Below are 22,876 nucleotides of genomic sequence, written 5' to 3' on the forward strand. Positions count from 1 at the left end.
GAAAACTGTACTTCTAGACAGAAATCTGGAGCTGCTCCTGGACATCAAGATCAGATCACAGGAATGTCCGCTCCACCTTTCTTTGAGGTAGTAAAACATTAGAAACAACTGATAACTGATGATGAAAACTGGAGTTGACATAAAGAATAAGGTAATATGCTCCTTCATTCAACAAATATCTATTGAATACTCACAATGTCTTAGGCACCAAACCGGAGACAAAGGCCTAAAGGGGATGAAATCCTTGCTGTAGTATCCATTATTCTCTAGATGGGGAATATTGATTTCAACCCAAAATGAAAAACCGGGGTCTATCAGGACTACTGTAGCTTGCCAAGTGACCCATGAGCCATAACTCAAAGATAAAGAAGGATTTGAGGGCTCCCTGATACCATAACAACAGAAATGAATAACCTTATTCAGCACCCAGTGAACTGGAGCTCATGGGCCAAATCCAGCCCACCACGTGTTGGTATAAATAAAGTTTTATTGCAACAAACACATTCATTCATTTGTGTATCATCTTTAGCTGCTTTCGCACTACAACTGGAGTATTGAGTGGTCATGACAGAGATCACACAGCTTGCAACCTCCAAAATATTTACTATTTGGAGTGTTTCTGCTTCCATACAAAGTTTAGAATAGCTTGTTCTAGCTCTGTGAAGAATACTCATGCTATTTTGACAGGGATTGCATTGCATGTGTAGATTGCTTTGGATAGCATCAACATTTTAATAATATCTGTTCTTCCTATCCTTGGGCATGGAATGCTTTTCCATTTCTTTGTGTCTTCTTCATTTTCTTTCATGTGCTGTCTATACTCTTCAACGTACAGATCTTTTAGCTATTTGGTTACGTTTATTCCTAGGTATCTTATGATTTTTGGTGCAATTGCAAATGGGATTGATTCATTGATTTCTCTTTCTGCTGCTTCATTATCAGTGTATTGAAATGCTAATGATTTCTGTATGCTGATCTCAACTTCTGTGAATTTGCTGAGTTCCTGTATCAGCTGTAGCAGTTTTTTGGTGGTGTCTTTTGGGTTTTCCACATAGAGTATCATGTCATGTGTGAAGAATGAAAGTTTGACCTCCTCCTTGCCAATTTGTATCCTTTTGATTTCTTTGTACTGTCTGATTGCTGAGGCTAGGATTTCCAGTGCTATGTTTAACAACAATGGTGAGAGTGGACATCCCTGTCATATTCCTGACCTTAGGCAGAAAGCTCTCAGTTTTTCCCCATTGAAAATGAGGGAAATGAGCCGTGGGTCATTTGTATATACCCTTTAGGGTGTTGAGGTATGTTCCTTCAATCCTGACTTTCTGGAGGGTTTTTACAGAAAAGGATGCTGTATTTTCTCAAATGCTTTGTCTGCATCTCTTGAGAGGATCCTGTGGCTCTTATCCTTTCTTTTATTAACGTGATGTATCAAGTTGAGTGATTTTCAGATATTGAACCAGCCCTGCAGCCCAGGGTAAATCCTACTTTATCGCAGTGTATAATTCTTTTAATGTATTGTTGGATTTGATCTGCCAGTATCTTGTTGAGAATGTTTACATCCATGTTCATCAGGGGAACTGGTCTGTAATTCTCTTTTTCAGTGGGTCTTTACCTGGTTTGGGAATCAAGGAAATGCTGGTCTCCTAGAATGAGTTTGGAAGTTTTCTTCCATTTCTATTTTTTTGAATAGCTTCAAAAGAATAGATTTGACTCTTCTTTACATGTTTGATAGAATCCTCCTGGGAAGCCATCTGGCCCTGGAACCTTGTTTATTGGGGGATTTTTGACTACTGATTCAGTTTCTTTACTGACTATGGGTCTGTTCAAATTTTCTGTTTCCTCCTGTTTCAGTTTTGGTAGTTTATATGTTTCTAGGAATTTATCCATTTCTTCTAGGTTGCCCAATGTGTTGGCATACACTATCTCATAATATTCTCTTATTATGGTTTGTATTTCGGTGGTGTTGGTTGTGGTCTCTCTTCTTTCATTTGTGATTTTATTATTTGGGTCCTTTCCTTTTTCTTTTTGATGAGTCTGGCTAGGGGTTTATCAGTTTTGTTAACTGTTTCAAAAAACCAGCTCCTAGTTTCATTAATCTGTTCTACTGGCTTTTTCAATTTCAATATAATTGATTTCTGCTCTAATCTTCATTATTTTCCTTCTTCTGCTGGTTTTGGGCTTTATTTACTGTTCTTTTTCTAGCCCCCTTAGGTGTGAGATTAGATTGTGTATTTGAGACCTTTCTTCCTTCTTTGGAAGGCCTGGGTTGCTATATACTTCTGTCTTATGACCACCTTTACTGCATCCCGGACATTTTAGACTGTTGTGTTTTCATTTGCACTGGCTTCCATATACTTTTTAATTTCTTTTTTAATTTCTTGGTTAACCCATTCATTCTTTAATAGGATGTTCTTTAACCTCCAAGTATTTGTAGTTTTTCCACATTTTTTCTTATGGTTGATTTCAGGTTTCATAGCATTCTGGTCTGAAACTACACATGGTATGATCTCGATCTTTTCATACTTGTAGATGGCTGACTTGTGGTCCATTCTGGAGAATGTACCATGTACACTTGAGAAGAATGTATATTCTACCTTTAGGATAAAATGTGCTAAATACGTCTGTTAAGTCCATCTGGTCCAGCGTGTCATTCAAAGCCATTGTTTCCTTGCTAATTTTCTGCTTAGATGATGTGTCCATTGCCATAAGTGGGGTGTTAAAGTCCCCAGCTATTATGGTATTATTATCAATGAGTTTCTTTATATGTGTGATTAATTGATTTACGTGTCTGGCTGCTGTCAAGTTGGGGGCATAAATATTCACAATTGTTAGATCTTATTGGTAGATAGACCCCTTCATTGTGATATAATGCCCTTCTTCATCTCTTGTTACAGTCTTTATTTTAAAATCTAGTTTGTATGATGTAAGTATGGCTACTCCAGCTTTCTTTTGACATCTATCAGCTTGATAGATGGTTACCCATCCCCTCACTTTCAATCTGCACGTGCTCTTGGGTCTAAAATGAATCTCTTGTAGGCAGCATATAGGTGGATGTTGTTTTTCTTATCCATTCTGATACTGTCTTTTCATTGGAGCATTTAGACCATTACGTTCAGAGGGATTATTGAAAGATATGAATTTAGTGCCATTGTGTTGCCTACGGTTGGTGTTTCGGGTGATACTCTCTTTCTAGTCTTTGTTACTTTTGGTCTTTTTGTTTTGTTTTTCTCCCCTCAGAGAGTACCTCTTAAAATTTCTTGCAGGGCTGGCTCAGTAGTCACAAACTCTTTTAGTTTATGGTTGTCTGGGAAAGTCTTTATCTCTCCTTCTATTCTGAATGACAGCCTTGCTGGATAAAGAATTCTTAGCTGCATATTTTTCCCACATTGAATATATCCTGCCACTGCTTTCTGGCCTGCCAAATTGTTGTGAACAGATCTGCTGTGAACCTCATCTGTCTTCCCCTGTAGGTTAAGGACTTTTGTACTCTTGCTAGTTCCATGATTCTTTCCTTGTCTGTGTATTTTGTGAATTTGACTGTGACATGACTTAGTGATGGTTGGGTTTTGTTGAATCTAATGGGAGTTCTCTGTGCTTCTTGGACTTCGATGGCTGTGTCCTTCCCCAGGTTAGGGAAGTTTTAAGTTATAATTTGCTCACATAAACCTTCTGCCCCTTTTCCTCTTTCTTCATCTTCTGGGACTCCTTGTTACAAATGTTATTCCTCTTTAGTAAGTTGCTGAGTTTTCTAAGTCTTGAATTGCAATCTTTTGCCTTTGTTTCCCTTTCTTTTTTTCTTTTATTATTTTTATTTTTAAAATTTGCATCCAAGTTAGTAGCATATAGTGCCACAATGATTTCAGGACTAGATTTCTTAATGCCTGTACATTGTGTCCATCCTCCCTCCTACAACCCCTCCAGTAACCCACTGTTTGTTCTCCATATTTAAGAGTCTCTTACGTTTTGTCTCCCTCTCTGTTTTTATATTATTTTTGCTTCCCTTCCCTTATGTTCATCTGTTTTGTATCTTAAAGTCCTCATATGAATGAAGTCATATGATATTTGTGTTTCTCTGACTAATTTCGCTTAGCATAATACCCTCTAGTTCCATCCACATAGTTGCAAATGGCAAGATTTCATTCTTTTTGATTGTCGAGAAATACTCCATTGTGTGTGTGTGTATATGTGTGTGTGTGTGTGTGTGTGTGTGTGTGTGTGTATATACCACATCTTCTTTATCCATTCATCCATTGATGGACACTTGGGCTCTTTCCACTCTTTGGCTATTATTCATAGTGCTGCTATCAACATTGGGGTGAATGTGCCCCTACGAAACAGCATACCTGTATCCCTTGGATAAATACCTACTAGTGCGATTTCTGGGCCATAGGGTAGTTCTATTTTTAATTGTTTTCCAGAGTGGCTGCACCAGTTTGCGTTCCCACCAGCAGTTTAAAAGAGATCCTCTCTCTCTGCATCCTTGCCAACACCTGTTGTTGCCAGAGTTGTTAATGTTAGCCATTCTGGCAGGTGTGAGGTGGTATCTCATTGTGGTTTTGATTTGTATTTCCTTGATGATGAGTGATGTTGAGCATGTTTTCATGTGTCGGTTGGCCATCTGGATGTGTTCTCTGGAGAAGTGTCTATTCATGTGTTTTGCCCATTTCTTCACTGGATTATTTGTTTGGGGGATGTTGAGTTTGATCAGTTCTCTATAGATTTTGGATACTAACCCTTTATCTGATATGTCATTTGCAAATATCTTCTCCCATTCCGTCGGTTGCCTTTTAGTTTTGCTGATTGTTTCCTTCACTGCACAGAAGTTTTTTTATTTTGATGAGGTCCCAATAGCTCATTTTTGCTTTTGTTTCCCTTGCCTCCAGAGTTGTGTTGAGTAAGAAATTGCTGTGGCCGAGGTCAAAGAGGTTTTTGCCTGCTTTCTCCTCGAGGTTTTTTCTCCTCGAGGATTTTGATGGCTTCTTGTCTTACATTTAGGTCTTTCATCCATTTTGAGTTTATTTTTGTGCATGGTGTAACAAAGTGGTCCAGGTTCATTCTTCTGCATGTCGCTGTCCAGTTTTCCCAGCACCACTTACTGAAGAGATGTCTTTATTCCATTGGATATTCTTTCCTGCTTTGTCAAAGGTTAGTTAGCCATACGTTTGTGGGTCCATTTTTGGGTTCTCTATTCTGTTCCATTGATCTGAGTGTCTGTTTTTGTGCCAGTACCATACCGTGTTGATGATTAAAGCTTTGTGATACAGCTTGAAGTCCAGGATTGTGATGCCTCCTGCTTTGGTTTTCTTTTTCAGCATTGCTTTAGCTATTCGGGGTCCTTTCTGGTTCCATACAAATTTTAGGATTGTTTTTCCTAGCTCTGTGAAGAATGCTGGTGTTATTTTGATAGGGATTGCATCGAATACGTAGATTGCTTTGGGTAGTAATGATTTTTAACAATATTTGTTCTTCCAATCCAGGAGCATGGAATATTTTCCCATTTTTTTCTGTCTTCTTTAATTTCTTTCATACATTTTCTATAGTTCAGTGTATATATTTTTCACCTCTTGGTTACATTTATTCCTAGATATTTTATGGGTTTGGGTGCAATCGTAAATGGAATCGATTCCTTGATTTCTCTTTGTGTTGCCTCATTGTTGGTAAATAGGAATGCCACCGATTTCTGTGCAGGTTAGGAAAGTTGTCTTCTATGATTTGTTCACAAACTCTTCTACCCAAGTTTCTCTCTCTTCACATTCTGGGACCCCTATGATTCTGATGTTGTTCCTTTTTAGTGAGTCACTGATTTCTCTAATTCTTAAATTGTACCCTTTTGCCTTAGTCTCTCTCTCTTTTTTTCTGCTTCATTGTTCTCCATAAGTTTCTCCTCTATATTGCTGGTTTGGTGCTCTGCTTCATCCATCCTTGTTGCTGTGGCATGCATGGAGATTGCAGCTCAGTTATAGCATTTTTTAATTATTCCTGACTAGATTTACTTCTTTTATCTCCGCAGAAAGGAATTCTAATCTATTTTTGACTCCAGCTAGTATTATTATCGTGATTCTAAATTCTTGTTCTGACATCTTGCTTGTATCTGCGTTGGTTAAGTCCCTGGCTGTCATTTCTTCCTGCTCTTTCTGTTGGGGTGAATTCCTTCATTGTCATTTTGAAGATAGAAAAGAAATTAATGAGGTAAACAAAATTTAAAATTAAGAAAATTAACTTAAAACAAATTAAAAACAACACACACACATACATAAAAATCAAATAAATGATGCAAGATCTAGGTGTGTTTTGGTCTGGGTATTGAAAGGGCCTTGATAGATCAGAGAGAAAAAAGAGATAAAGAAAAAAAGGGAAACGTTTGAAAATTTGAGAAAATGAAAACAATGAAATAGAATAAAATGAAATGATGAAAGTAAAATAGAATTTGAAAAATTTATACAAAACTAACAAATAGAGTAGACAACATTAAAGAAAAATATTTTTAATAAAATTGAAAATAAAAAGAAATGTTTTCTCTTCCTATATTCAAGAAAAAGACAAAAAGAAAAGAAAATTGAATAGATGGACCAGCAAACAGACTGTAATACGATTGAAATTACATCGTGTTCCCCTAGAAGTCAAACTATGAAGCACTTTATAGTTTGTAAACTAAGCAGGTGGAGAGACTTGTGGTTCCTAAAGAGTGAGGTTGACCCATTTGGGTGGGGCTTGGTGTAATGGATCTGTTCTCCACTAGGTGGCGCTGCTTAGCTTACTGGTGTGGATTGTTGTGGCGCTTGTAGGTGTGTATGCGCACGCACAGCAGGGGTGAAAATGGCATAACCCAGGTACCCAGTCTCTAGTATCAGAACTCTTTTCTCCCCAGTCAGCAATCATGCCTTTGTCTCTGGCTTCCATCTGCTCCTTGCTTTTACATTGTCTGTGACCAAGCCATCAGGCTGCAGGTGGCACCTCCCTCCTGAGTTTTACCTCAGATGCAGCTGTTTTTTCCTGACCCCTTACTTCTGATGGACTGTGGCCTAGTCCTGCTCAGACTTTCTGTGGGAGGTACTCATTGAGCAATGGCCTGGTGCTGGCCACAGCCAGGAACGTTCTTGGGACCATGCTGCTGTTGATGCCCAGAGACTGACTGGGTGCCAACCTGCCCCAGAAAATGATCACGTGATCGTGTACCAGCAGCCATTCAGGGATTATGGAAAATCACAGCACACATCCAGCACCAGGCTTCACCCTTATAGACCTTGGTCTAGCGCCAGGAATGTGGTTGTTCTCTGGGGTCTGCTGGGTCTCTGGAGTATGCTGGGGTGGCCACATGGACTCTACCAAATATTCTCCCAGCAGGGGAACCCCCTCTCCTTGTGTGGCATGGGGACTTCACTCTGCTCCTGAAGATTCGCCCATCCCACTAGAGTACCCAGGTATTGAGCTGCAGAGTTTCACACTATGCCCCTGCTGTTTATAGAATCTCAATGGGATTTAAACCCTCTCCTTTCTCCTTTCTGCCTTTTTTGTTCAGTCCCTGTGGTTGTTTCCCCTTTTCCGGTTTCTCTCCAGTTATTTTGGGGGGGGGGGTGGTTCTGTTCCCATACTATCCACGCGTCTCTGTCCTCTCTCTGCAAGAAAAAACGGCACCCTACTCTCCAAGGCTTCTCTCTCCCCCAGTTCACCCCTCCGAGCCATGTACCTGTTAAGTTGTGTGGTCCAGGTTGTGCAGATTGTTGTGTTAATCCTCAAGTAAGATTTCTAGGTGTGCAGGATGGTTTAGTGATGATCTGGCTGTATTTCATGGATGTGAGACACAAAACATTCCATGCTGTTCCACCATCTTGGATCCTCCTCTGATTCCCTCTTTTTTGTGCTTCATGAGTTTCCATAATTTTATCTTCTGTATCCATGATTCACTGTTCTGCTTCATCCATCCTCACCATCATAGCATCCATTTGAAATTGCATCTCAGTTATAGCATTTTTCATTTTGAACTAACTAGATATAAGTTATTTCATCTGTGCAGAAAGGGATTCTCTGGTGTCTTCTATGCTTTCTTCAACCCTAGCTACTATTCTTATAATCGTGGTTTTAAATTCTAACTCAGATTTCTTACTTATGTCTGTATTGATTAAATCCTTGCGTGTCCTTCCTTCTACCTTTTGGGGTGAATTCCTCCATCTTGTCATTTTGGAGGAAGAAACAAAGTAATAAAATAAAGAATAAAAATTTGAAAATTAAAAACAAAAGAAAAAATCAAATCAAGGAAGCTAGATTCTAAGTGTGTTTTGATCTGCTTGTTGAGAGAATCTTGATAGAAAAGGAAAAAAAGTTAAAATTTTGTTTAAATTTAAATAATAAAATAGAATAAAGTAGAATAGAATAGAATAAAAAAATTTGCTCTTTCTGTATTCAAGAAAGACAACGTAAAGAATGATAAAAGAAAATAACATAACGTAAAACAGAAGCAGAGACAAAAACAGATAAACAAGGAAACAAAATGAAACCCAAGTGAAGCTAGATCAGGTTTCCCTCAGAACTAAAACTTTGAAGCACACCATAGTGTGTAGAGTAAGTGGGTGGAAAGGATTTGTACTGGCCTTCTAGGGGATATGCCTGGAGGGCGCAGGTGGGTAATGGTTTGTGTAACAGTTCCATTTTTCACTTGGTGGCACTGCTTGGCTCACTGGACTGAATCAGTGTGAGTGTGCTAGAGGTGAAAATGGCTTCACCCTGCTCTCTTGTCTCTGGCGTGGGAATTTTGCACCATCACAGATGTGTGATCAAGCACAACTTCCTTTGTTGCAGGCCTCTGTCCACTCCCCACCTCTACCCTGTACATGCCCAGGCTGTCTGCCTGCCAGGTGGCACCTCCCTCCTTATCTCCAATGGGTCTGTTTTTCAGAACCCCACAACTCAGAGACCCCAGGTCTGGGAGCTGTGCTGATTTTATGGGGGAGGGTCTTGCAGAGCAATGGCCAGGTATCAACTTGTCCCAGAAAATGTGTGCATGATAGCGAAGTGACAGAGGCTCAGAGTTTATGGTAAATCACAACACGCAACTGGCGCCAGGTTTTGCTGCAATCAGCTGTTATCTTTGGCCCAATATCAGGAAACGTGGCAGCTCTCTGGGACCCGCTGGGACGTTTGCCCATGGGAGGCTGATTGCCACTATGATACCCACTCCAACCAGGGAAACTGCTTCTCCCCATATGGCACACAGGTCCCTCAGACCATGATGCCTTCTCTCAGGGATGGACTTTGCTTCCTCCCTGGAGCACCACCAGGCACTGAGCACTGAAACATCAGTTTCTGCACTAGACTGTTTATAGAAAACCGGAAGTCCTGCAACCCTCTGCCTTTTTCCCATCAATGGTTTTGAGGAACAGATTTCTTATCCAGTCCACCGTGAGTGGTTTCGTTCTTTCTCACATTCTCTCCAGCTACTTTCAGGGGGAGTACTTTTCTTGCATGACTCTAATGTGCGAAACTCCCTTTTCTTTTTCTTTCTCTATCCTCTGTCTATAAAATCATCTCCCTACCCTCCGCACAACCTTGGCTTTTCTCACCCCCAAGGCAGCTCTCCACACCATATTCCTTTCAGGTTCTCTTGCTCAAATTGTGCAGATTTTCGTGTTAATCGTCAGATCAATTTCCTAGGTGTTCAAATGGTTTGATGCTGAGCTAGCTGTGTTTCAGGGACAAGACAGGCTCAGGGTCCCCATACTACTGCACCATCTGAACTCCACTCTTGAGAGAGAGAATCCCAAGCAGACTCCACACCCAGAAAGCACCCAAGGTGGGGCTTGATCTCACAAATGTGAGATCATGACCAGAGCTGAAGTTAAATGCAGTCACTTAACTGACTGAGCCAACAAGGCACCCCTAGAGATCCACATGAAAGAGAGCCTACACACAATGCTGGCAAGATGCTGTTGGCCATGGGCTGATTGCTGCACCAGGGATTCAGCCTGGAGGTGTTGGTTCTTCCCCAGGTCAGCTGCTTTTTCATGGCTGGTTGGGCTTCCTCACATATGGCAGCTAAGCCCCAAGAATGAGCATCTCAAGAGAACAGGGAGGGGGTGCATGGTATCTTTATGACCTAGTACCACTCCCAGAGTCCCAGCAGGCTCAGATTCTAGAGAAGGGAACATAGGTACCACTGCTTGCTGGAAGGAGCACAAGTTCACATAAAATGCAGGTCATATGGCATGGAAGACGTTGTTTCCACCATCTTTGAAAATACAATCTGCTACACAAGATGAAGCAAATTAGTGACTCCAACTCTTTCTGTGTCCAGATGTAGATGAATGTTCTCAAAGCCCCCAACCGTGTGGTGCCAACTCAGTCTGCAAAAACCTGCAGGGGAGATACAAGTGCAGCTGCTTGCCTGGATTCTCTTCTCCCACTGGAAATGACTGGACCCCGGGAAAGCCGGGTCATTTCTCATGCACAGGTAATGCTCTCAGGCATGGGTCTTGGGTGGACAGTGACCACTAGTGGACGGTGTCTCTCACCTGAGCCACACAGTCTTTGGTCTGCTCACTCTCCTCAACTGATCCTCAGACATCGATGAATGCCTCTCCAATGAGGTCTGCCCAGAGCATTCTGAGTGTATCAACTCCTTGGGAAGCTACAATTGCAGCTGCCAGGTTGGATTCATCTCTCACAACTCGATCTGTGAAGGTATAGAGGACCTGCTTTTCTTTATGTAGCTACTCAATTAATTAACAACCACCTCACTTGATGATCCTGTGAGATTAGAGACTATATTCTTCATTTTGAGGGTGAGAAAATTTAGGCTGAGACCATTGAAGTGACTTCCCCCAAAAGACACAGCTATTAAGTAGAAGAGCCAGGATTGGAACTCCAGTCAAGGGTCTACTCTGAGTGCAGCAGTGGGTCAGACAATACTTGAGAGCAATGGCATTGGGGGGGTGGTGGTGCTGTGTCCCATGAGCAATAACTTTCAAGGGGGATGCTGGCAATGCCTGGAAACATTTTTGATGGTCACAACTGGTGGTGGTGACGGGCTTCTCTTGTCTAGTGAGGAGAAGCCACAGATGCTGCTAAACACCTTACAATGCACAGAACAGCTTCCCTACAACCAAAAATAATCTGGCCCCGGATGTCTTTAGTTCTGAGACAGAGAAACTGCGTGATAGGGTGAGCTCAGACTCAAACTTCAGAACTATTTCCTATAATGTATTTGGTTCAAGACCTCAGGGTTACCCTCAACCCCTACCCCATACCTTACATACTAAATCAGTCACCATAGCTTGGGGGATTTACCTGCTAAATATGTCTTGAATCTCTCCATTCTTCCTCATGCTTGGTTCGGGCTTCATCATTAGTTTAGCAGCGTCCTCCCTGGGCTTGTCCTTCCTCCATTCTTGTCCCCTCGAATCCATCCTTCCAAACTGCAGCCAGAATTTCCTCACAAGAAGCGAGGGCTCCATCTCCCTGCATCTGGTTCAGAACTATTGTTCTCCATGCTCGTTTGTAGGGAAGGTGACTCCATCAAGCAAGGCATGGAGTGATCCAGCCCTTATCACATCCCCTGGGCTTGGAGTCGGAGATATTTGAGGTCCTGTCTGATTTTTCTGATACATTTGTAGCAGTAGCTATTGCTGAAAAACAGATCACCCTGAAAGTCAGTGGCTAGAGACAAGCACCATATACGTGGTTTGTGTTCTGTGCATTGGAAATTTAGGTTGGGGGGAACCTGGGTGGCTCAGTCGGTTAAGTGTCCGACTTCGGCTCAGGTCATGATCTCACAGTCCGTGAGTTCAAGCCCCGGGATGGGCTCTGTGCTGACAGCTCAGAGCCTGGAGCCCATTTCAAATTCTGTGTCTCCCTCTCTCTCTGCCCGTCCCCTGTTCATACTCTGTCTCTCTCTGTCTCAAAAATAAATATACGTTAAAAAAATTTTTAAAAGAAAGGAAATATAAGTTGGGCTCTGCTGGCCACTTGCTTGCGTCTGTACTGGGCTTGTTCGTGTGTCTGTGGTCAGCTGTGAGTCACCTTGCTCATCTCGGCTGGGCTGCCTCACGTGTCGGGGGCTCCTGTGGGATGACCCATCTCTCTTCCACCTTGTCTCTCCTTCTTCATTAGGTGAGTCTAGGGCTTCTTCATGTGGCAGAAGCAAGGGGCTAAAAGAATGAGCAGAAGCAAATAAGTCTCTAGAAATCTAAGACTTGGAACTGGCATGACATCATTTCTGCTGTGTTCTTTTGACCAGTGAAAGTCATAGGCCAGATTCAAGCTGGATTCGAGGTGTGGGGAAACAAGCTCCCATCATAGAGGAGGAGTGGCAAAGTCACACTGCACCGCACCATCTGCATCCCATGGTGTGGGTGCAGGGAGGAGTAAAGGAGCACAACCATTCTATGTTCATCTGTTTTGGAGCTATTTGCCGCCCTCCACTTATATATATTGGGTCAGAATTTATTCTCGTGGCCAAGCTTCAGTGTAAAGGAGATGAGGAGAAAGGGGAGAACATGCACAGTGAATCTCTGCTTGCAGTCTCCTATTCTCATTTCTTCATCTGCTTTGTCTTCGGTTTTCATCTCCACTGACCAGACGTGGATGAATGTGCCGACCCCGCAACTTGCCCGGAGCACGCAACTTGTCACAACAGTCCTGGAAGCTACTCTTGTGTCTGCAACCTAGGATTTGAATCCAGCAGTGGAAACAGGAGCTTGCAGGGCCCAGGAGACACATGTGAAGGTTGGTGGGAAGGGTTTGTTGGGGAACCAGGTCCAAGTCTGCATGCAAAGACAACAGTAGTGGGTGAGGGGTCAGGATGAGTCTGGGCTGAGCTCAAGGACCTCATCTGCTAAGCTGATGCCAAAAATTGCTCATCCATGCACTCATGCACTCATTCAACAAATACTTCCTGAGCACCTACTATATGCCAGGCACTCTTCTAGAGCTGGTGGATACAGCACCAAATAACATAGGCAAAACGATTTGTTCTCCTAGAACTCATCATCTAGGGTTAAGGGAGATAGATAGGAAAATAAACGCATGGCCATATGTGTGCCAGGAGTATCTGAAAGAAATAAAGATAAATAAGGCAGAAAAGGTGCATAGGCAGCACTGGGAGTAGGGGGTCAACTTTTAATAGAGTGAGTGGTAGGAAAGGCCACACTGAAAAGTTGATATTTGAGAAGAGATGTGAAGGATATGAGGAAGTGAGATATTGGGTATCTGGGGAAGGGTGTTCCAGGAGGAGGGAACTGCAGATAGAAAGGGCTGGAGGCAGGATCCCAGCCAAGGTGCTAGGCTCTTCCAGACATGTACTCATTGTCTGCCCAACAACCTGATGGTATTAGTGGTGTTTTATGCCCATTTCATAGATGAGGAACCTGAGCCTCCATCGTGGCAAAACAACTCTTCCACAGTCAAATAGCTAGGAAGTAGGGGAGTCAGGATCTGAACTGGCCATCATTGACTTGAGTCCACATTTCCAGACTCTGACTCAAGACCACCTGGGAAGCTGTCATCTAAGAAGTCCAGAACCAGACAACCTGATTTTAAAACCTGGTGTGCCTTTCACAGGCTGTGTGACTCTGCACAATTGTGATGCCTCAGTTTCCTCATCAGAAAAATGGAAGCAATGTTAGTGTGCAGCTCACAGGGCTGCCGTGAGCATTCCTCGAGCAGGTGCATGTAAGGGATGTTCCTCACTGTCTGTCACAAAAATCTCAACATAATAGCAGTTGTTTATTTTAGCTAACAAGTACTTACCTCATACTTGTTATTCTCCAGACTCTGCTCTGAGTCCTTCACAGATGACACCTTATTCAATTATCAAACAACCCTATGGGGGAAGTAGTATTATTATCCCTGTCTGACAGAGGAGAGCACTGAGACACACAGAGGTGAACTATCTTGCCCAGTGCATTGTCAGCTCAGGGCCACCAGAACAAAACACTGCAGACAGGGTGGTTTCAACATTGAGATCTATTTTCCCTCCGTTGTGGAGGCTGGAAGTCTGAGACCACAGCTGGGTTCTGGAGAGGGCTGTCCTCCTTGCTTCCAGATGACTGCCTTCATTCTGGGTCCCCAGGGACAGTGAGCTCTGGTGTCTCTTTCTTTGTTTTAAGGGTACCAGGCCCATTTATATATGTTTATTTATTTTTGAGAGAGAGAGATCGAGAGTGCATGCAGAAGACGTAGAGAGATAGGGAGAGAGAGAGGAAGAGAGTGGGAGAGAGAGAATCCCAAGGAGGCTCCGCACTGACTATACAGAGCCGGATGCAGGGCTCGAACTCACCAGCTGTGAGATCATGACCTGAACAGAAATAAAGAGTTGTATGTTCAATTTACTGAGCCACCCAGGTGCTCCAGGCCACGAATCCCATCTTAGACCTCATCAACTTAATCATCTTGTGAACGCCTTTTGTCCAGATACGGTCTCACCATGTGGGGGATGTAACGTATCAATCTGGGGGCACATATTTCAGTCCACAGCACCCAGTAACACACAGTCTATAGGGACAGAGCCAAGCGTTGAGCCCAGGCTATCCATGCTTTGCACCCCTCCACTTGGATGCCTCTCAGTCATTATTATTATTACTGATAACATAGTATTTCTTAAGGGGAGGAATTGAGATTTATCAAGGAACGGGGTCCAGGGAGTTCAAGGCTGAGGGAGCAAACAGTGAGCCTTCCTGGACCTACAGGTAATCAGTGAATCTGGGTCAGGAATTACTAAGGGGTTAGCAAGGAAAGTTGAGGTAGGTGAGCTTAGGTGGGTCCAAACTCTCGGAGTCTCATGTGTTCTAAAGAGGAGTTTTGGTTTTATCCCGAAGTGTGGAGAGTCTCATCAAATGATTTGTGTGGGTCACATCCTGGCTCTTTGCACTTCCTTTCAGCAGTGGTTAAGAGGGTGCAAACAGAGCTAGGGAGACCCGCTGGCTTCAGTCAGGATGGGGCTGTGCACTGCCATGGCCTCAGCATCCTTTATCCTTTTGGCTCAGCCTAGTTTTCTGCTTAGATGTGGACGAATGTGCCAGGAACTCAACTCTTTGTGGCCTCAGCTCAGTGTGTACCAACACCCCGGGGGAATACCACTGCTTCTGCCTGCCTGGGTTCTTTTCACCTTTCTGCTTGTTCATGACTCTGTGGGTTGACTGCATGGTTTGGGGGGGGGGTGCAATAGGATGGCTGGGAGGTCCAAAATGGCCGCACTTACATGGCTGGTAGTTGGTGCTGGTCTCTGGGTGGGAGCTCAGCTGGGCCCCTCGGTTTCCCTCATGGGCCCTTCCTGGGCTTCCTGGGAACATGGCAGCTGGTTTGCAGGAAGGGAAGCTGCAAGCAGAAGAAAGCAGAAACTGTGGGTTCTTGTAAGGCATGGGCTTGGAAGTGCCAGAATGTTCCTTCTGTTCTATTCTCCTGGTCACAGTCATGGGGCCAGCCGACAGGCAAAGGAAGGGGAAATCGACTCCCCAAATCGCTGGGCAAGCAACAAGTACACGCAGGAAATGAAAGAATTGGTGGGGGTCATCTTTGGAGGATCTAACATACTGCAGAGCACATTTTATATTCTTCAACCCCCTGGGGAAACGCACGCTTCTCGTCATTACACATGTTGTATTTCTTTTCACCTTGATGTTCACCAGCTACTGACATTCTTCTAGGCAGAACAACAGTGAGGCAAATTTGAAAGGGACCTTAGAGGTAGATCAATACAGCACTGTGGGTTCTTAGGAATCTCTTCAGAGCCCCTATTTCAGTCAGATTATCATCTCTCTTATTTGTCTTACCTCCTAAATAGGTTTCACTTTGTAGGAAGTGAAAGCTTTCTTCAGCCAAAAAGTTTTGAAAATCATATGCCTAGTCCAGTTCCATTTGCAAAATATAAATTCCATTTATGCTGTTTTTAAGAAGCATTCATTCATTCCTTTAAAGTTTATTTATTTTAGAGAAAGAGGGAGACAGAGAGAGAGAGAGAGAGAGAGAGAGAGAGAGAAAGCATGAGTGGGGGAAGGGCAGAGAGGGAGAGAGAGAATCCCAAGCAGGCTCTGCACTGTCAGCGTAGAGCCCCATGTGGGGCTCTAACTCAGAAACTGTGAGATCATGACCTGACCTGAAATCAAGAGTTGGATGCTTATCCAACTGAGCCACCCAGACGCCCCACTGTTTGTGTCGTTTCTGACAAGAGTTCACCTACCTGATGCTTTAGTGTGTCTACAAGTGGAAGCCCGCTCCTTGGTCAGAGACGTTTCTGTGATACCAGGAGGAGAATCACATCCCCATACCTCCCAACCATGGGTCATTTTCCTGTCCTTCGAGACCTCCAAGTTAGTCTGCATTCATCCCACAAGGACCTCCCATTCCAGCGCTCCATGGTAGCGCCCAGTGCAACAACCATGTACCTGTGCAAGCCACTAGTGGATGCTGCCTGTTTCCCCCTCCTGTTTTGTGAACTGACATAGGAATATGAGAAGTTTTGACTTTACCTCCCTCCTGACTATTTTTTTTTCCCAGGACATTCTATTCCATAGATCCTCAGAAATCCCCAGAAGGAGAGGTAATCCCATGTTGCCACAGTAAGCTGGCCAGGGTTCCTCAATGTTGCCACTATTGACATTCTGGGCCAGATGGCTCTTTGTGGTGGAGGGCTGTCCTGTGCACTAGATCATAGTAGTACATCCCCCTCCCCCAGCCCAGTCATGACAACCAAACATGTCTCCAGACATTGTCCAATGTCCCCTGGAGGGGGTCGGGGTGCAAACTGCCCTCAGTTGAGAACCACTAGCTAAATATAATAGCAATTTCTGACTTTCATAACCATCCAATATAGACGCACCTGGCCAGTGGGCAGATTTTCTCCACGTGGTGATATAGGGATCCATTTCCTTACATCCGTTGGTCCTTATATGCCTTGTGGCTTTGGAATCCCTGGTTCAGCCAGTGGTGGGGAAAGAGAGAGAAGGCACACCCACTTTGTAACCATCTCAGCTCAGAAGTGGCAAATGTACTTGCTCACATTCCATAAGTGAAAACTAGTCCCATGGCCCCAACCTAGATGCAGAAGGTTCTGGGAAATGTTGTCCCTGGTTGGGTCACCATTTTTTTTTTTTTTTTTGGTGACAACTCTATGCTTTGTAAGCATAACTTTTGCAGGATTTCTAGCCAGCTCTGCCTCATGCCCATTCTCAACCCTATAGATATTGATGAGTGCCTTTACATCAGCCTTTCCAACGCGACATGCACCAACACCCCTGGGAGCTACTTCTGCACCTGCTCTCCTGGCTTTGCACCAAGCAACGGACAGCTGAACTTCACAGGCCAAGACGTGGAATGCAGAGGTGAGAAGAGGGGTTGCTGGCTCTCCCCCGGAAAGAAGTATGTCCTCGTTCTTCTGGGTTGTTTGACACTCTTGAGTCCTTTGCAGATATCGATGAGTGCTCCCAGGACCCATCACCATGTGGCCCCAGTTCTGTCTGCACCAATGCCCCGGGCTCCTACAGCTGTAGCTGCATTGAGGGCTTTCGCCCCCATCCAGAAGGCTCCTTCAACTTCAACTGCAAAAGTAATTGTCCCTTGTGCCTCTCAGCAGTGGAATCTGCATCCCGGTTTGGTTGTAAACCCCTCCATCCACCCAACCTCTGGATCTTCCTTTTACCTTTGCTTCATCCTCAATCCTCTCTTTCTCATTTATTCATTCACTCACAGATTGATTCACTCATTCGATAAATTATTTGGGGGGGGGGGCATCTATTAATTAGTCAAACAGGCCCCTGCACTAGGTCCTGAGAATTCAATCCTGAATGCGATGATGTATGTAGAGCACACACACATAATCACGTAATAACCACAATCAGCGTGGCAATTGAACAATCATAGTGTACTTTGGAATGAGTAATGAGATATTTAATATGCTGTGGGCAAGTGATATTTAAGCTGAAGCTTGAAGCAAGAGTAGGAATTATCCAGATGATGAGTGGAGATCTGAGTGGTCCAGGTTGTGGCATGTGCAAAGGCCCTGAAGCATTAGGTATACCTAAGGAGGTGGGCAGAGTTCATGTCCTGCAGGAACTGGTGAGCCATGTGAAGAATTTTGAAGGTTTGGGGGGTTTTCTGTTTGTTTGTTTTCTTTCTTTTCTTTCTTTTTTTTTCTTTTTCTTTTTTTGCTGAGAACAATGGGAAACTGAACAGCTTGATTTTTTTATTGAAAAAATATGTTTTAATGTTTATTTTTTTTTAATTTTTTTAACGTTTATTTATTTTTGAGACAGAGAGAGACAGAGCATGAATGGGGGAGGGACAGAGAGAGAGGGAGACACAGAATGGGAAGCAGGCTCCAGGCTCTGAGCCATCAGCCCAGAGCCCGATGCAGGGCTCGAACTCACGGACCGTGAGATTGTGACCTGAGCTGAAGTCAGACGCTTAACCGACTGAGCCACCCAGGCGCCCCTGTTTATTTTTGACAGAGAGAGAGCACTCACATGAATGGGGGAGGGGCAGAGAGAGAGGGAGACACAGAATACGAAGCAGGCTCCAGGCTCTGAGCTGTCAGCACAGAGACCGACGCGGGGCTCAAATTCACAGACCGTGAGTTCATGACCCGAGCCGAAGTTGGACACTCAACCAACTGAGCCACCCAGGCGCCCCAACAGCTTAATTTTTTTAATTGTAGATTACTTGATACATTAAAGATAGAGGTAGTTTATATGGAGGCAATGAAGTATAATATGTATAATATTATACAATAATAGTGTGTCAACATGAGAGCTAGGATCTCATCAATTTCGTGTGTTTCATGCATGTTCCTTCCCTATTTCATCTTCCCCACTCCTCCCCAGAGAGGACTACTTGGAACTTTGTATTCATAATTCCCCTACTTTAAAAAAAAATGACCTCCGTGTACATATCCCTAAACAATACTTTGTTTAGTTTTGTTTGCTTTGGAGCTCTATAAAGGTGGCATCATGCTCTGTGTCGTCTTTTCCGACTTGCTCTTTTCACTCAGTATCCTGCTTCTCAGAGTCCGTGGTGTTTCTGCCTGTAGCTGTGGTTTGCTCATTTCCATTGTCATGTAATATGGTGATGAATAGATTTTAGGCAGGGGGATAATGAAATCAGACTTGTCTGTTAATCACAGCTTGCTGTGGTTGAGCTTTGACTTGGTAGCTTTCGTTTCCTTCCTAGGGATTCCCTTCAAGTGCAAAGAAGATGTGATACCCAACAACGAGTGGGTCCAGCAATGCCAAGTGGGAGAGGCAGTGATGGCTGAATATGTAAGTATTTTTGAAGCTTCCTAGCTCTTGAGGTTCCTAGAAGAGCTTCTAGCCTAGAAGTCACTCAAGTAGGATGTTGTTTTGCAGCTTTCACAAAGGCCAAAATAACAGTGGCCTAAATCGTATAGCAGTTTACTTCTCTGTCTGTAACAATCTGGGTGTCAGCTGTGGAGAGTTGATATGATGGTTCTGCAAATGCTCTGCCATCAGCAACACCAGCCCTCCCACTTTGTGGTCCAAGATGGCTGCTCCAGCCCCTGCCATCACGTCTGCATTCCAGCTGGTGGGCAGGGGGGAAGGTGAGGTGAAAGGCATAGTTCTTCTCTTTAAGGGTATAACCCAGTATCACTTCTGCTTACACCTACCTTCAAGGAAAGCTGAGAAGGGAGGGCATTTGTCTATCTAAAACTTGGGAATTCTTTTCCAAATAGAAGAAGGGATGTTGGAGTCTCGTTACCAGTGAAGGTGCTGGTGCTGTGTCTGTGTGATATGGGAGGGGAGATGCACAACCCCTGGGCCAGGCGTAAAGGAATTTGGATATCCTGATTCTCTAACGAAGTTGTTCCAGTGGTCAAAGCCTCCATGAACATCTTCAGGAATTGACGTGACAATTTTCAATATGAGCTTATAAATTAGCTTTCAAATTTCCCTGCACTTTTTAACATTTTTTTAAATGTTTATTTATTTTTGAGAGAGAGAGAGAGAGAGAGAGAGAGAGAACACGAGCAGGGGAGGGGCAGAAAGAGAGGGAGCCACAGAATCCGAAGCAGGCTCCAGGCTCCGAGCTGTCAGCACAGAGCCCGACGCGGGGCTCAAACCCAGAAACCGCAAGATCATGACCTGAGCCAAAGTCGACACTTAACCTACTGAGCCACTCAGGTGCCCCAAAATTCCCATGCACTTTGGACCAATGTTATTTTTTGGAAGAATTTAGGTGATTTAGAAATTTAGGTGAAATACACCTAAAAATTGGCCATTCTACCCACTTTTAAGTGTACAAGTCAGTGGCATTCAGTATATTCACAATGGTGTGCAACCACCAGTACCGTCTCTCAGACATTTTTATCCCCTCAAAAGAAACCTGTCCCCAGCAACATTGCTCTCCAGCTCCCCCTGTGCCCAGGTCTTGGTAAAAAGTAATCTGCTCTCTGTGTCCATCAGTTTCTGCATCCTGGATATTTCCTATAAATGTAATCACAGAATACGTGCGGTTTTGTGTGCGGCTTCCCTCACTGAGCGCGATGTTTTCAAGGTTTGTCCACATTGTAGCAGATGCCAATGCTTCACTCCTTTTTGTGGCTGAATAATACTCCTTTGGGACCACTGGGGTTTACTCACACATTTCCCCCATCTTTGACCCCACGAAGTAGTTTTGCTGTTTCTTTCCATTTGCTCCTTTTATTCACAGAAGAAAAAGGTACTGTGGTCCCAGTTCTGCTGAAAAGGCGAGTTTCTATTTTCCTGAGAATTCTAAACCTGCTTCCAGCAGCTCTTAAACTTGGGAGTTTAAGACCACCCCTATGGTGGGCTAGATGGCCAATTTGTACTTTACACACTGAAGGATGGATTGATCAGTGCTCACACATGTTCTTCTTCTGGGGCACAGGGTTCCTTCTGCACACTAATGAATGCCACCTTCAGTGTTCTGGACAATGCCTGTGAAAACAAAACCACTGTGGTTTCTCTGAAGGTAACAGCAAAGTCTTCATAATTGTGTTTTGAGCTTCAAACATCTTGGTGGGGGGACACTTTGGGCACAGAAAGTCCTCTTTAAATGGATTAACATTTAATTTATTACAGGATTAATAAATTCTGTATTTTTACAGAATTTGAAACCTGTTTCAAAATTTACCACACAGTAAATTTCAAAATTTACCATACAGTAAAATTCCCTTCTCTGTCTAGTGAGGTTTTTTATTTTTATTTTACTTGTGGGGAGAGGGGCAGAGGGAGAGGGAGAGAATCTCCGGCAGGCTCCACACTTAGCGCAGAGCCTGATGCAGGGCTTAATCCCACAACCCTGAGTTGGACACTCAACCAACTGAGCCACCCAGAGACACCCAGTTTTATGAGTCTTATCAGCTGAGTGGATTTGGGTAGCTACCACCACAATCAGAATATAGAACCGTTCCTTTTCCTCCTGAAACATTCCCTTGGGGTTCCCCCGAACATTGTTAGATGTTCTCTCCACCACCGGCTCCTGTATATCCCTGTCTCTTCTCTATCATTGGAGTTTTGTCTTTTCAAGAATGTTATATAAACGGAATCACACAGCATGTGGCTTCTCTCACTCAGCATAAAGCCTTTGAGATTCATGAAGGTTGTGATCAGTAGTCTCAATTCTTGTTTTTTTCTGCTATAAACATTCACATACAGTTTGTGTGTGTGTGTGTGTGTGTCCCTGATTTTTTGTTTCTCTGGGGTAAATACTTAGAGGTGGGATTACTCAGTCCTTACAATGATAGACTTTAAAAGATTTTCTTAAGATTTTAGTTTTTCTTAAGATTTTATGTTGCTTATGGCTTATGATTAAGATTTTATGTTGCTTATGGCTTTTTCTTAAGATTTTATGTTGCTTATGGCTTATGACTTATGGCCGTTGTTTTATTTAAAAATTCAGTTGCTTTTGTACAAAAACAAGAATGATACTTTCCTTTGCAATTTGATTGATTTAAAATTAATTTATTGGGTATAATATAGTTGTCCATTAAGTGTGCATTCATTCATAAGGTTTTCAGACTGAATTTCCATAAGCAACAAACCTTCTGGCAAACTAGGTTAAATTCTCTCATTTTATACTGTGTTTATGAATATTCTTATCCCCCCCCCACCAAATTTTGAATACCTAATGAGGAATATTTACAGAGCTAAGAAGCAAAGTCATTATGCCCTCGAGGGATTTATAAATCCAATCAACCAAATGTATAAATATAATAATTCATATTTTTAAATTTTTTTTAACATTTATTTATTTTTGAGACAGAGAGAGACAGAGCATGCACGGGGGAGGGGCAGAGAGAGAGGGAGACACAGAACCGGAAGCAGGCTCCAGGCTCTGAGCCATCAGCCCAGAGCCTGACGCGGGGCTCGAACCCACGGACCACGAGATCGTGACCTGAGCTGAAGTCGGACGCTTAACCGACTGCGCCACCCAGGCGCCCCAATAATTCATATTTTTAAATGTTCAAAACCATTTATCAACAGCCACATTCTCTGAAATTGTTCATATGAAACAGATATTCATCTCACATCTAAATGCTTTAGGCAGCAAACTCTCGTGGTTAATCAGTTAGTTTCTCTAACATAAGGAACTGCTCCAAACCCCTTCAACACCCCCTTCTCAGAGTATGACAAACATGGAAAAACTTTGTAAATAAAGCACAGAAGTGATAATCCTGTGGAGTTTTAGTTTGCCTACTAATTTTTTGCTTTCCCAAGGAAATGAAATCACCTTCCCAGCCAACAATAGATTTCACATTTTGAAGGGAGGGTTTAAAAAAAATTTTTTTTACATTTATTTATTTATTTTTGAGAGACAGAGACAGAGCATGAGCAGGGGAGGGGCAGAGAGAGAGGGAGACACAGAATTTGAAGCAGGCTCCAGGCTCTGAGCTGTCAGCACAGAGCACGACGCA

At 43.3% G+C, this 22,876-nt stretch overlaps 1 protein-coding gene across 1 annotated transcript in view; it reads left to right on the top strand.

Moving 5' to 3' along the window:
* ADGRE1 (adhesion G protein-coupled receptor E1) overlaps positions 1–22,876 on the top strand; it is an 80,781-nt gene that overhangs the window by 40,212 nt on the left and 17,693 nt on the right. The window contains exons 12-18 of the mRNA XM_043586397.1: positions 10,289–10,444; positions 10,555–10,674; positions 12,571–12,717; positions 17,169–17,309; positions 17,396–17,533; positions 19,153–19,241; positions 20,848–20,931. Coding sequence (XP_043442332.1) covers positions 10,289–10,444; positions 10,555–10,674; positions 12,571–12,717; positions 17,169–17,309; positions 17,396–17,533; positions 19,153–19,241; positions 20,848–20,931 — 875 coding nt within the window. The remainder of the gene's footprint in view (positions 1–10,288; positions 10,445–10,554; positions 10,675–12,570; positions 12,718–17,168; positions 17,310–17,395; positions 17,534–19,152; positions 19,242–20,847; positions 20,932–22,876) is intronic.

Source organism: Prionailurus bengalensis, chromosome A2, assembly GCF_016509475.1.
Source record: "Prionailurus bengalensis isolate Pbe53 chromosome A2, Fcat_Pben_1.1_paternal_pri, whole genome shotgun sequence".
NCBI classification, from domain to species: domain Eukaryota; kingdom Metazoa; phylum Chordata; class Mammalia; order Carnivora; family Felidae; genus Prionailurus; species Prionailurus bengalensis.